Source organism: Elaeis guineensis, chromosome 2 (assembly GCF_000442705.2).
Source record: "Elaeis guineensis isolate ETL-2024a chromosome 2, EG11, whole genome shotgun sequence".
Classification (NCBI taxonomy): domain Eukaryota; kingdom Viridiplantae; phylum Streptophyta; class Magnoliopsida; order Arecales; family Arecaceae; genus Elaeis; species Elaeis guineensis.
This window is the reverse complement of record NC_025994.2, coordinates 13,711,857-13,726,012: the sequence shown is the minus strand read 5'-3', so window position 1 is coordinate 13,726,012 and position 14,156 is coordinate 13,711,857. Positions and strand designations below refer to the sequence as shown.

At 38.0% G+C, this 14,156-nt stretch overlaps 2 protein-coding genes across 2 annotated transcripts; one reads left to right on the top strand and one right to left on the bottom strand.

Moving 5' to 3' along the window:
• The first annotated feature begins 4,868 nt into the window (after positions 1-4,868).
• LOC140855217 (uncharacterized) lies at positions 4,869-6,107 on the top strand. Its single transcript, XM_073251094.1, has 2 exons — positions 4,869-5,497; positions 5,969-6,107. Exons 1-2 carry the CDS (start codon positions 4,869-4,871, stop codon positions 6,105-6,107), a joined length of 768 nt encoding a protein of 255 aa, XP_073107195.1.
• Positions 6,108-8,090: 1,983 nt separating this feature from the next.
• LOC105059870 (plastid division protein PDV2) lies at positions 8,091-12,698 on the bottom strand. Its single transcript, XM_010943370.3, has 2 exons — positions 12,374-12,698; positions 8,091-8,777 (listed from the first exon to the last, which is right to left on the bottom strand). Exons 1-2 carry the CDS (start codon positions 12,587-12,589, stop codon positions 8,151-8,153), a joined length of 843 nt encoding a protein of 280 aa, XP_010941672.1. The 5' UTR covers positions 12,590-12,698; the 3' UTR covers positions 8,091-8,150.
• Positions 12,699-14,156: the final 1,458 nt, after the last annotated feature.

The window sequence follows — 14,156 nt, the reverse complement described above, 5'->3', positions numbered from 1 at the left end:
AAGATATAACATTTAATATGTAATTCAACAATGAATGAAGATTTCACTTGATGATATATGATGATCCATATTATTAAATGCATATTTATGATAATATTTCAGTTATTATATACATATGAGTCTTCATCAATTGTATTGATTTCAGAAATATTATTTTTAACTACTGGCTTAATGTACATGTGTAGTGATTCTTACTGAGCTGGAGAAGCTCATATTTTCTTTCTTATTTTTTTTCAGACTCATAGGATGCTTAGTTGGATGGTTTGGGCGAGAGCAAATGAGAATTGAAGCCTTTAGTAATTTGGTTAGCTTAGATTCTCTGATACCAATGAACATTTGAATAATTGTATTGAATAAGTTTACATTTGATTTGAAGTTGTGACTCGGTTGATTGATTTGGTAATTACTTGATTATTTAAAATTTTTAAAAGTGTTAAATTAATAAGCCTTACATGATCCTTAGGGCGCTGCTCTAGGATTTGTGTGGCCGTGTCACGTGCCCAACTCAGGTACTGGGTTTGGGGTGTGACAGAGTGGTATCAGAGCCTAGGTTTAGGAATCCTAAGGTTCATTTCAGAGGAAGAGTATATGGGTAGATTTTTAGATGGAAATTGACTAATATGAGATATTTTTATTAAGTTCCTGACTAAAGTGAAACTGTGTAGGTTGTCATGGCACGAGGGACTGAGCGTGGGCGAAATCGAAGACCTACTCATTTTGCGGATGGCTCTAATGCTTGGGAGCCAGCTATACAATAAGAAAATGCTCCACCCTCATCGGATGATGACGCACCACAACAAGAACATCCTACTGAGCCTGTAGAGGTCACTCCCGGAGAAGAAACTCCAGGAGAACCTGAAATTCAACTTGGGGAACAAATTACTGCAGCTCAGTTAATGCAAGTACAGGTTCAACAACAAGTGGCTGTAAGAAAAGATATGAGGAGGATATTGGAGGTGCAACAGGGACAACAACAGCAGATCATACAACAAATATTTCAGGAGCGACAGTCCCAGCAGCAACAAAGAGCTGAAAATCAGTATGAACGTCAGATCAATTTATTAGACTTAAAAAAAATATGCACCACCGGCATTCTCAGGGACCTCAGATCCTATGAAAGTTGAAAGCTGGCTAAAAGCAATAGAGAAAGTTTTCCTTGCTTTGAGATGTTCTGCGGAAGACAAGGTCACTTTTGCCACGTTTATGTTACAAGGTGAGGCAGTCGATTGGTGGGAGATGAAAATTGGAAAGTTAGGGCCAAATGATGTACCTTTTACATGGGAAGAATTTAGAAAAATTTTCTATGAGAAGTATTTTCTCCAGAGTATCCGACTCCAGAAATTTTGAGAGTTCGATCGACTGGTACAGGGCCACATGACAGTTGCTCAATATGCAGCCAAATTTGAAGAATTATCGAGATATGCCCCTGCATTGATAGCTGAAGAAAATGTTCGAGCCAGAAAATTTGAGAATGGGTTAAGGGAGAGAATCCAACAACTGGTGACTATTTTTGAGCTGCCCACTTATAAAGAAGTCGTAAACAAATGCTTAATAATAGAAAAAGGACTTAATGATGCTCAAGCAGCAAGAGAGAAAAGTATGAAGAAAAGGGGTCGAGCAATTGATTCTCAAGATCAAAGTAGCAGAGCCTTCAAACCAAAGACCCCAAAACCAAACCAGACTGTCGTTGAAAGTAAAGCTCAATCTCAGGGGAGCATTATATGTTATAGATGTGGAGGACCCCATCTTAAACGAGATTGCACATGGCCTGGGGGACAATGTTACAAATGTAGACGAGATGGCCACAAAGCAGTTATATGCCGCAGTGGAGGAGAATCATAGAGACAGCAGATGCCTCAAAATCTCCAAAATACCCCCGCGAATCGGGCACCCCAAGATGTACAAAGACAAGATGTGGGACAATAAAAATCAAAGACCCAAGGACGAGTCTATGCACTTACACAACATGATGCTAATGCTTCTAACTCAGTGGTGACAGGTACTGAACCGATCTCTTAAAAAAATTTTTATATATATGTCATGAAATATTATATGCTTAGATATATAAGGACATATAGCCCTGAATGATAAATGAATATCTGATAGGTATGATTAAAATAGCATCCAACGATATCTATGCTCTATTTGATCCTGGAGTTACCCACTCTTTTATAGCAACTAGTTTTATTAAGAAGACCAATGAGATGTCTCCTACACCTCTAGAAAATAATCTCTGTGTCTGCACACCAAGTGGAGAAGTGATATTGGTTAATTTAATTTGCAAAGATTGTGTACTAAGTATTGAAGATAGGGAGATGAAAGCAGACTTATTAGTTTTAGAGATGAAGGACTTTGATCTAATCTTGGGGATAGATTGGTTAGCAGCATATCATGCTACAGTTGATTGCTTCAAAAAAATAATAATGTTTCAAATTCCAGATCAGTCAGAGTTTAGTTTTAAGAGTACTAAACCCTTCTTTCACCAGAAGTTCATCTCAGCTATCCGTGCCCAGAAATTTCTTAGAAAAGGATGTGAAGAATTTCTAGCCACTGTATTAGATACTCAAGATAATAAGCTCAGGTTACAGGATATTCCTATTGTGAAAAAATTTTCTGATATTTTTTCAGATGACCTGTCTGGACTACCTCCTGATCGAGAGATTGAGTTTTCTATTGACTTGATCTCTGGTATGAGTTCAGTTTCCAAAGCCCCTTATCGAATGGCTCCAGCAGAATTGAAGGAATTACAAAAGCAATTACAAGAGTTGTTGGACAAAGGATTCATTAGACCGAGTGTGTCACCTTGGGGAGCTCCAGTACTGTTTGTGAAGAAGAAAGATGGTAGCCTTCGGCTTTGCATAGACTATCGAGAATTAAACAAGGTAACAATGTGAAACAAATATCCTTTACCATGAATCGATGATTTGTTTGATCAGTTGCAAGGGGCTCAGGTCTTCTCAAAAATTGATCTTCGTTCTGGCTACCATCAGTTGAAGATACAGTCTGGAGACATATCAAAAATAGTTTTTCGAACTAGATATGGGCATTATGAGTTTTTGGTCATGCCCTTTGGTTTGACCAATGCACCGGCAGCCTTTATGGATCTTATGAATCGAGTGTTTGCATCATACTTGGATCGATTTGTAGTTGTATTTATTGATGATATTTTGATTTACTCGAAAAGCTTACTCGAGCATGAAGAACATTTGAGGATTGTATTACAAATTCTGAGGAAAAAGAAGCTGTATGCAAAGCTACAGAAATGTGAATTTTGGATGAACAGTGTTACTTTCCTCGGGCATGTTATCTCCAAAGATGGTATTTCAGTTGACCCAAGGAAAGTGGAGGCAGTAGTCGACTGGAGCCGACCTACTAATGTATCGGAGGTACGTAGCTTTTTGGGGTTGGCTGGCTACTATCGAAGGTTTGTGGAAGGTTTCTCTAGTATTGCCATGCCTCTATCTCGTCTAACACAGAAACAAGTAAAGTTTGAATGGACAGACGAATGCGAGCAAAGCTTTTAAGAGTTAAAAAGACGATTAGTGACTGCTCCAATCTTAACCATTCCATCCGGGACAGAAGGTTTCACTATCTATAGCGATGCTTCTCGTAAAGGTCTCGGTTGTGTTTTGATGCAAAAAGGAAAGGTGATAGCTTATGCCTCTCGATAATTGAAGTCATATGAGCGAAATTATCCTACTCATGACTTAGAATTAGCAGCTGTGGTGTTTGCTTTAAAAATATGGAGGCATTACTTATATGGAAAGCATTGCGAGATTTTCACGGATCATAAAAGTTTAAAATATATCTTTACTCAGAAGGAGTTAAATTTGAGACAAAGAAGGTGGTTGGAACTATTGAAGGACTATGACTTGACAATAAACTATCATCTCGGGAAGGCGAATATTGTAGCCGATGCTCTAAGTAGAAAATTTTTTAGTAAATTGGCTGCTCTAATTACCTCACAAAAGCCTATATTGCTAGATTTGGAGAAATCAGGAATTGAAATACGACTACATGATTCTCAAGTTCAGCTTGCAAATCTTGTACTACAGCCTACTTTGATTGAAAAGATTAAGGCAGCTCAAAAGGAGAATTCAGAGTTACAAAAGGTCAAAGAAGCAGTGGAATCCGGTATACAGATAAAATTTTGGACACATGAGGATGGGTCATTGAGATTTGATAACAGACTATGTGTTCCCAAGATTTCAGGATTAAGGGACGAGATCCTAGAGGAGGCTCACTGTTCGGCTTACACTATGCATCCTGGAAACACAAAAATGTATCAAGATTTGAAAAGAAATTTTTGGTGGTCTAGTATGAAAAGGAATATTGCACAATTTGTAGCCCAATGTTTGGTATGTCAACAAGTAAAAGCTGAACATCAAAGACCAGCAGGATCATTGCAGTCTCTTCTTATTCCTTAGTGGAAATTGGAGCATATTACTATGGATTTTGTGACTGGATTACCTAAAACACTTCGAAATAATAATGCTGTATGGGTAATTGTTGATCGATTGACGAAATCAGCATATTTCTTACCCTTTCGGATTGGTCTCTCCTTAGAAAGATTGGCAGGCTTATATATACAGCAGATAGTACGACTGCATGGAGTACTAGTTACTATTGTGTCAGATCGAGATAGTAGATTTGTTTCTCAGTTTTGGAAGAGTCTTCATAAAGCTCTTGGAACCAAGTTAAATTTCAGTATAGCTTTTCATCCTCAAACTGACGGACAATCAGAACGAACCATACAGATCCTAGAAGATATGTTAAGGGCTTGTGTCATGGACATAGGCGGAGCATGGGATAATCACTTATCATTGGTTGAGTTCGCTTATAATAATAGTTACCAAGTAAGCATTCAGATGGCTCCTTTCGAGGCATTATATGGAAGGAAGTGTAGATCGCCCATTTGTTGGGATGAGGTGGGAGAAAGAAAACTGTTGGGACCAGAAATAGTACAACAGACAGCGGAAAAAATACACATGATCCAGGAACGGCTTCGTACAGCTCAGAGCAGGCAAAAGAGTTATGCTGATAATAGAAGAAGGGAGCTAGAATTTCAGGTAAGCGATCTTGTTTTTCTGAGAGTTTCTCCCACTAAAGGTGTAATGAGATTTGGAGTTCGTGGTAAGTTGAGTCCAAAGTATATTGGTCCTTTTGAAATTTTAGACAGGATTGGAGAGATTGCATATCGGTTAGCATTACCACCGGCTTTATCTGGCGTACATAATGTATTTCATGTATCAATGTTGAGAAAGTATATTCTAGATCCAAGTCATGTGGTGAGTTATGAACCTTTGCGTCTTCAGAAGGATCTGACTTATGAAGAATATCCAGTACGGATTGTTGACAAGAAAGATCAGGTGTTACGACATCGAATTATTCCTTATGTGAAGATCCAATGGAGCAATCATAGCGAGAGAGAGGCTACATGGGAACTCGAGACAGAAATGAAGATTAAGTATCCACAACTTTTTGAAAACTTAGGTATGTAAATTTCGAGGACAAAATTTTTTTTTAGGGGGGGAGATTGTAACAGCCTAGTTACTTGGGCCTGTAGCTCAGACGGCCCAACAAAAAAAAAAATTACAGAGGAGGAGGAAGACTCCTAGCCGGAGTCTTATTCCTTCTCGTTTTCGATGAAATCGGACTCAAAGAGTCCGATTAGGGTAGGAAACCTTCACTATAAAGATCCTCCGTCCTCCCTTAGGATTTTACAACAAAAATTTCGAAGAAAATCGAGGGATTTGAGAGATTTTCTCAAAGAAATACCGTGGGTGGTTGATCGGAAGAGAGGGGGTCGTCAGAGCTATCTTTGGACGTCGTAGCAAGGTATTCCTTTTCTCCTTTTGATCCTCCGGTCATCGGTGTACTTGGAAGCCGGCGAGGTGCCAGTTCGGGCTCAAACAGGGACACCCTGTTTGTGTTGTTATTTTTTTTCCTTTTCTGCCACCGGCAATAGGGATGGTGGCGCTGCCACCGAGATGGTAGCATCGCCGTCGTCGAGACGTTGCCGGGGAGAGTGGCCGGAGGTGGCTCATCTGGCCGGATTAAGGGGAGGCGCTCGAAAAGGGGCTCGGGTTCCCTGTTTTCGAGCGTGAGGAAGAGGAGAAAAAATTTCTTCTCTCTTCTCTAAATAAAAAAATAATAAAAAATATATATATATATATAATATAATTATATATATACATACATATATATATAAAATAAATAAAAATAATAAATAAAAATTAAAAAAATATAAATATATATATATATATATAATTATATATATATATACATATACATACATATATATATATAAAATAAATAAAAATAAAAATAAAAAAAAAGGGGGACATGGGTAAGAGTCAGATAAACCTCAATATATATATATATATATTTAAAAAATTTATTTGGTTAAATTAATTTGTTTTGTTTGATAGGAGAACAGTCCAACGACCAGGGGGACAGCGAGTAGGGTTTGATTTTCTGACTGTAAGGCTGTGAATTTGAATTCTCATTTATCGAAGTAAGAATCCTGTACATGATCATCGATAAATATATGATTTTTATTTGTTAGTCTTATATGTTGAATTTGCAATATCGAAATTATAATCGATGAGTTTTCTATGCTCGAGACATTAATATATAGCTTATATGAATTTTTTTTTATATGAGTATATTATGAAAAGATTTTTATGATTGATGGTATGAGTTTTATGGATATGATTTATCAATTTCATCATTCTGTAATTTGAAATAATTCGATAAAATCAAGAATTAAATGAAAATGATATGTTTTGGACTAGTCCCGACATATGAATCAGCCGGCCAGAAGCTCATCCTGGGACAGCCCGCCAGGAGCTTATGCTTGGGACAGCCTCTAACGGACTTTCGTACGTGGGACAGTCGGTCAGGAGCTCATCCTGGGACAGCCTTGAAAGGCTTATATGAAAGAATAATTGGATTGGGAAGAGATTGAGGTATGGTCTGGGTTAGTCCAAAGCCAAAAAGGGATAAAATATTAACAGACCGAAAATGTGAGAAGATACAACATTTAATATGTAATTCAACAATGAATGAAGATTTCACTTGATGATATATGATGATCCATATTATTAAATGCATATTTATGATAATATTTAAGTTATTATATACATATGAGTCTTCATCAATTGTATTGATTTCAGAAATATTACTTTTAACTACTGGCTTGATGTACATATGCAGTGATTTTTACTGAGCTGGAGAAGTTCATATTTTTCTTCTTATTTTTTTACAGACTCACAGGATGCTTAGTTGGATCGTTTGGCCGAGAGCAAATGAGAATTGAAGCCTTTAGTAATTTGGTTAGCTTAGATTCTCTGATACCAATGAACATTTGAATAATTATATTGAACAAGTTTACATTTGATTTGAAATTGTGACTCGATTGATTGATTTAGTAATTACTTAATTATTTAAAATTTTTAAAAATATTAAATTAATAGACCTTATATGATCCTTAGGACGCTGCTCTAGAGTTTGTGTGGCCGTGTCACGTGCCTAACTCAGGTACTGAGTTTGAGGTGTGACAAGGAGTCCCAACAAATTCAGAGCGACCCAAGTGTTATCTTGGCCAAAATGCCACAAATCCAGAATACAAATTTCATCACATGACAGGTCCACCAGTTTTAAGATCTTCGTTATAGGCACATCTAAAGAGAGTTGGCAACAAGCCAGGAAACAAACAATCCCGGTACATCCATCTACTTTTGTGTAGAAGCACCACTCTCCATAAAACAATCCCTGTACATCCATCTACATTTGTGTGGAAGCACCACTCTCTATAAGGAGTGAGCCTGTCTTGGTACCGAGAAAACTTATCCTCCATCGTGTGCACCACATGGCCATACACACCACCAATCACAAACGATCGTTCGTATAGACTGCATTCATCAAGTGCTTATCTCCATGCACTACCATATGAACTAGCGGCAGTGACTAACAGCATGCACGGCCAAACATATGCATTTCTCCTTGAGATAAAGCTGAAGCAAAAAGTAAAAAGTTTTGCTTGCTGAAAAGATCAAACAAAAGCTATCTACTAAAGAAGCATAAGATAACAAAATGAACTTCTAGCTACTGATCCAAAGAATTTACAAGTGGGGTATGCAACACTCTCATCCAAATCCATAACTTACTTTTGGACCTGTAACATCTGACTCAAATGGAATTGCAACTCGCTCTTTAACAAGACAATGGGGCTTCCCATCTTCAATCACCAGAACTTTCCCAGGTGGGCACTGAATAGAACCGTGCCTTTCCTCGCTTGCTGGCTTGCCAAACAACTCCAGGGCCTTGAACGGAATGGCTCCTTTTCCAGGCATTGGCTTGTAACCAGCTAATCTTAGAATAGACACGACACTAGCAAACGTTATCAATGATTTAGCTACCAATCCAAAGAGATATGTTATTCCCCTTGGTGAGTTTCTGCTCCCCTGGTGCGAGCTCTGGTTCTTTTCTGATTCAACCATGCACTGCTTTTGAGATTGCTTGCACTTAGTAGCGAAGTGTGAAGAAGGATGGAGATCATCCAGAACAAACAAGTCAGGTAGGTGACTTGGGTATGGAGGGAGGAGGAGTCCATCATCATGCTCAACAGTTTCACCAGCAAAGGCTGCTGCTTCATGAATCACTTCCAAGTCCTCCCCTTTATACTCCTTAAGTTTTCTAAGTAATACCATTCGGCTGCGATCAATCTGAGCTAGAGTCACTTCTTTCTCATATCTTTGTTGCTGTTGCAGAGCCTGCATGCAGAGGGGAAAACGAAATCTGATTCCAAACTAGATGTAAATGGAAAGTTATTTTATTTCTCAGTTTCCAAGGGTATATGCACTGTATTTTAAGCCATTAGAGACCATCACAAACAAATTTGGACTGATGGTTTCAAGGGAGGTTCATGTTAGAAGAAGCTTGCATTAGAATCAAGAAGGTTTTTCCCAGTGCCAAAACCCCTTAGTGTGCAAAATGGATGATACAATGGGTTATAAGTGGGATGCTGAGACAGGACTAAGTGATATGCTATTTCAATAAACATTCAACATTTAGAAAGGGAGCAACATACTGCAAAGCCACCAAACATAGACATAAACATATTGTAGTTAAAAATATAAAAAAGGCAAATGGTATAATCATGCAGTCATGCTCTAAGAAACTATTCAAGAATCCCTAAATGCCTAATGAGTGGACCAGAAAAGATTAACATAAGTATAAAAAATCGTTACATACATCAAGTAATGATGCTCACTCAAGTGAGGCATCTTCTATGCAAACAGAACATATCTTAAGAAGTTAACATCAGTGACACACTTCTATGTGAGGGTGGATAACATTAGCAAATAATTTCAACGCCTTCAACACTCATGAATATAACATGATGAGTTGAAAATTAACCTACAAGAAAGGTCATCATAAGTGGAAGGATAAATAAATTTTTATCTAGATAAAGGGCCTTTTCTGCTCCACATGATTTAGTTGGTTAACTTTCTAATGGGTATAAAAGTTTGTCAAACAGAAGTCATTTAATATTTCATGAAGAAGTGATTGTAACTTCCAAAATTCTTGTACAACTACTTGAACATACTATAATAGCCAATAAAAGATATGGTAAGCAATACATTTGATCCGTAATCTGTATGACATGTCACGTTTGATCAAAATGAACAACTTCTGCAATTAAATAGGTGCATATCATATTCAGGTACAGCACAAAGCATGGCATTATAAACTGATCTGGCCTACCATATGAAGTTCAATCCATTCTTCCAATTGCCAAAGTATCCACAGAGGAGTCATGGATTGTTGTGAATTTGTGGATTAGCAAAATCTTATTTTTTTTCATGTCATTCAGGTTTGATAAGCAAATTCACAGTACAAGCATAAAACATGTTACACTTTATCTTCTTCTGAGGGAAATGATAACTTGGAATAAGCCTAAGCAATTGCAGAAAACTTTTCTTCATTTATAGACGAATTTGATAATTTAAATTTCATTGCAACAAGGATACATTCCTAACCAAGAGATAAATTAGAGTTAAAGAATGTTAAAAACACAATATCAAAGAATTTATAGGTGAAGAAGCGAGAACAGAAGCAGATTTACATGCAGCACCAAGAAAACTGCATGCTTGATGAAAGGAGATGGAAACATCGATAAGCATTATGAAATACTTTAAAGCTGATAAACCATGACACCTGAGCAGCCTTATAAAGACAATTACTAGAAAGATTTAAATCAGAGCAATATGGAAACAAAGTAACCAAATATATATATTCACATATCCAGAAGGCAAAGATTAGAAGCACCGGGAAGCAGGAGACTTGATCAGTTTGTAAAGCAGCAGTAGCATCCACTAACCTGCAACTAACAGAGGATTACAATTGTGAACGTGATCTATACAAACTCTTCTCAAAGAATCAAAATATTTAAGTCTCCATTTTCCTTACCAACGGTAAAGAATGGTATTCTCTAGATGTGATACAAGGCACAGAGTTCTAAAGTCTCTATGACAACACTAATGGGACAAAGAAAAGGAATTTTACTCATATGATAAGGATGCTACTAAGGGGGTATCATCCCGATATTAAAGGTGGGTCCGCATTCCAGTACTTCACTAGGATGCCATTTTTTATTTCTTGTTTTCTTTTTTTCCTAGAATATGTCATTTCCGATGATTGTTTGGAGGGTTTTAGTGTTTGCCATAATTTAGAACTAGGATAGGCTTTCTATATGATGATTAGGTTTATGGGGCTAATGCGGCACCCATTTGATATTGAGTTTATGGTGTCCATGATCTAAACCATCTCTCCCATGTTTCTCTTTTTCTTCCTTCTCTTGTTAGGTAGCATCCTATATTTAGATGATGTGCTAGTACAAAGCCTCTCCCTAATCCTTCGACCAGGGGATTGAGAACCATGGCGAATAGATGCATTCAATCCATGATCTAAACTTTCTCTCTCTCTCTTCTTTCTCTTTTCTTTCTCTTGTTAGGTAGTATCCTATATTTAGATGATGTACTAGTACGAAGCCTCTTCTTAATCCTTCAGCCTTGGGACTGAGGCCCACTGCAAATCCATGCATTCAGCCTCTCAATAGGGTGATTTTTCTATACATACATAGACATATATGCACGCGCGCGCGCGCGCACAGAGAGAGAGAGAGAGAGAGAGAGAGATGTATGCATGTATGTATGCATGCACAACAAATAGGAAAAAAACGGCCCATCCTTTTTTCTTCATACGTCTCAATTGCCACTAGCCAATCAGCTGGTACAGGCCAATAACAACCAGGATGACCCAGTTTTACCAGCAACCGATCTCATACAGGTCTGACAACTGAAATAAACCAACATTGACTGTATCTTTAAACCTTGATTTACATTAATGGTACAACTCTAAAGCCAAACAAGATTATAAAAGGTCGTATTGCTACTGAATAGCCAAACTTCCTGCGCGCTACCAAATGATCACATTTGAAACAAATTTCCAATCTATAGTAAAAATTCCATCTCAAAATGCTGATTCAATCTTGAAAGAAGATTGAACATCAAGGGAAATAATGTTGAACCTACAATTAGTGATGAACATTTCATACACACACATGACGATGGGTCACCAAAGAGGATGATGTAGCCAAGGAATCGAACTTTATATCCTATGGTGAAACCCAGTGTAAAATCTTTATCTTTGAAGAGGAAGATAAGAATGTGTCAGAATATATAATCTACCAAAACAATTATGAAAAGAAAAGCATATGGAAGATACATAATCCTGTTGGATGTCGAAGCAGAAGACTTAAATAAAAGACTCATAATGACAAAAAATCAACAAATGAAGACTCTTCTTCTCCCACATGTTGCTTATGAATACGTGATTTTCTTTCTTGATTGCATCAGACCTTGTGATGGGAGTTGAGTTATTTACTAATTCTAGCAACCATCGTTCAAAAAGTCCTCTACACATCTGTTAATGTTTTATGATCTCCCCTAAACCAAGCAAAACAAACTTTGAATAAGTTAGTTTTCCGTTCCTTCTCTAGTTCAGTTATTATTCTAAGCATAGAAAGCCAATATTATCTCTATCAATCATGCCCAACCAAAATCTTTCCCCTTCAGGCCTAGTTTAACACCTTCAAACCTTAATGTACTCCCATCGCATGCACTGTAACAAAATCCTATAGTAGTCACGTGTATTCATCCAAAAATCCAAAAAAAAAAAGACATCTTTAACACTTCTCCACACCCCTAATGCACTAAAGATTTTTCTTTTCTTTTTCTTGTTTGAATCAAAACATAAAGAAACCCTAAACCCAAAACGAAAGCGAAAGAGCGTGAGAGATGAATACTTGGAAGGCCGCGAGCTGCCGCTCCAGTGACTCAAGGGCATCACTGATACTGCGGAGACTTTCTTCTTCTTCCTCCTCCTCCTCCTCCTCCGCCGTCTCCGCCATTCCTCCGACGCCGGGATCTGCTTCGCCGCCGCTCAGATCGATGCAGTTGCTGATCTTGGCACGAAGCTCCGACGCTCGGGCCAGCACCAGCCCTATCTCCTCTCCCTCCATAGCACTCGACTCCTCCCCCCTCCCTCCCAGTTCTGGTCGAGAGGAAGCTACGAGAAGAAGACAAATGGCGCGTTCCAGGCTTCTTTTTCTCTCGCGCTCGTCAGGTCGTTGTGTGGACTTTGCACTCCCTAGAGGGTTGCATCTCACGAGCGAAAGAATGATTGATCGTTTTTCGCGAAATCAACCGTTGGATGGCACAGTCCACAGCTATCAAAGCACACGGATCTCCAAAGCATCCCTTGAGAGATCCAACGGCTGAAATCGAGAAAGAAGGTGAATCATTCTTTGGCGTGCAATATACCACCCGAAAGAATGATTGATTTTTTTTTTTTTTTTTCTGCAGATATCATTGGATCATGTCTCTCAAATCTCTCAAAACACTCCGAACCATCATAGATCTTATAGCAGCTATTACGAGATCCAACAGTGAACATACAATCCCAACCTGATGATCGGAGAAGACTGGCTTGACCCGGATGGCCCTGATCCCACCAGCACAAAGTCTCCCCATCGTAGCATGCTAACCTTGATAGGCTACATTGGCTGATAAAATGATCTTTTAGATTGATGGGCAAGTATTTAATCATCTTAACTCATTGCAATAAATAATTGTAACAATATCATATCAAGGTTTCAAAATTTTGTGCACTTAATAGAAATCAAATATTATATTTTCGGTAGTCTCTAGATTATGTATTAAATAGACATAAAATAGTTAAATTTTTTTGTGCTAGTATACTAAAACATATGATAAAATATTTGAATTAAAAATCTACCTTATTGATCTTGATCTATATATTTATAATATTTATAGATCAAAAATCAATATATTTTTAATACTTAATTCATAGTAAAATATGACTATAGATCATTTTATTCATTAATTTTTATGCATATTAGATGCAAAATTAAAGGCTACCAAAATACATCATTTTTGATGTATAAATATTTTTATTGATATAAATTATAATCAATAAATAGAATTTCGCTTTAGATGCTTTATTACTTGTTGGGTGGATGACTGGTCAGGACACCACCTCCCAAGATCCTTTCAGTACCACGCGATGCAGCAGGAAGAAAGAAGAAACAAAACAAAAGGAAAAACAATCAAAATACGTGGATCAGCCACAAAAGGGCTCACCTCCACGGGGCATGCAAACTTCACTATGAAAAAGAAATTTTACAAGAGGAGACCTCACCCTCAACCCTTGTACACCCAATTCTCTCTCACCTGAAGTTTTCCTCACAAAAGCTATCTCTCTCTCTTGGAGACCCCCCTGAACCCCTGAAGAGCCTGGCGACCGCTGTCCATAAGCCTCCTGCTCCTTCTCTCACAGCGCCCTAGCCTCTCTCTCTCTTCAATCGGGTTCGTACAGCTGTACAGCGAGAAACCCGAGCACACCACTTCTCTGTTTGTCTCAGGCCCTTTTAAAGGGTTAAACAGACTTTAAACCTTGATTAGAGAAGGATTAGGAGTCCTAAACAAAGCCAAAAAATCCCCTGGACCGTCGGATCAAGACCGGGAGCCACCTGGACCGTTGGATCGCGCTTCGGTCCACAGAATAGT

Bases quoted from the DNA above. Each gene is read 5' to 3' on its own strand.
- LOC105059870 (XM_010943370.3), bottom strand. From the start codon at position 12,589: ATGGAGGGAGAGGAGATAGGGCTGGTGCTGGCCCGAGCGTCGGAGCTT. The intron at 8,778-12,373 runs GTATTCATCTCT...CTCTGCATGCAG, and splicing joins GGCAGCTCGCGGCCTTCCAA to GCTCTGCAACAGCAACAAAG.
- LOC140855217 (XM_073251094.1), top strand. From the start codon at position 4,869: ATGGCTCCTTTCGAGGCATTATATGGAAGGAAGTGTAGATCGCCCATT. The intron at 5,498-5,968 runs GTAAATTTCGAG...CACCGGCAATAG, and splicing joins CTTTTTGAAAACTTAGGTAT to GGATGGTGGCGCTGCCACCG.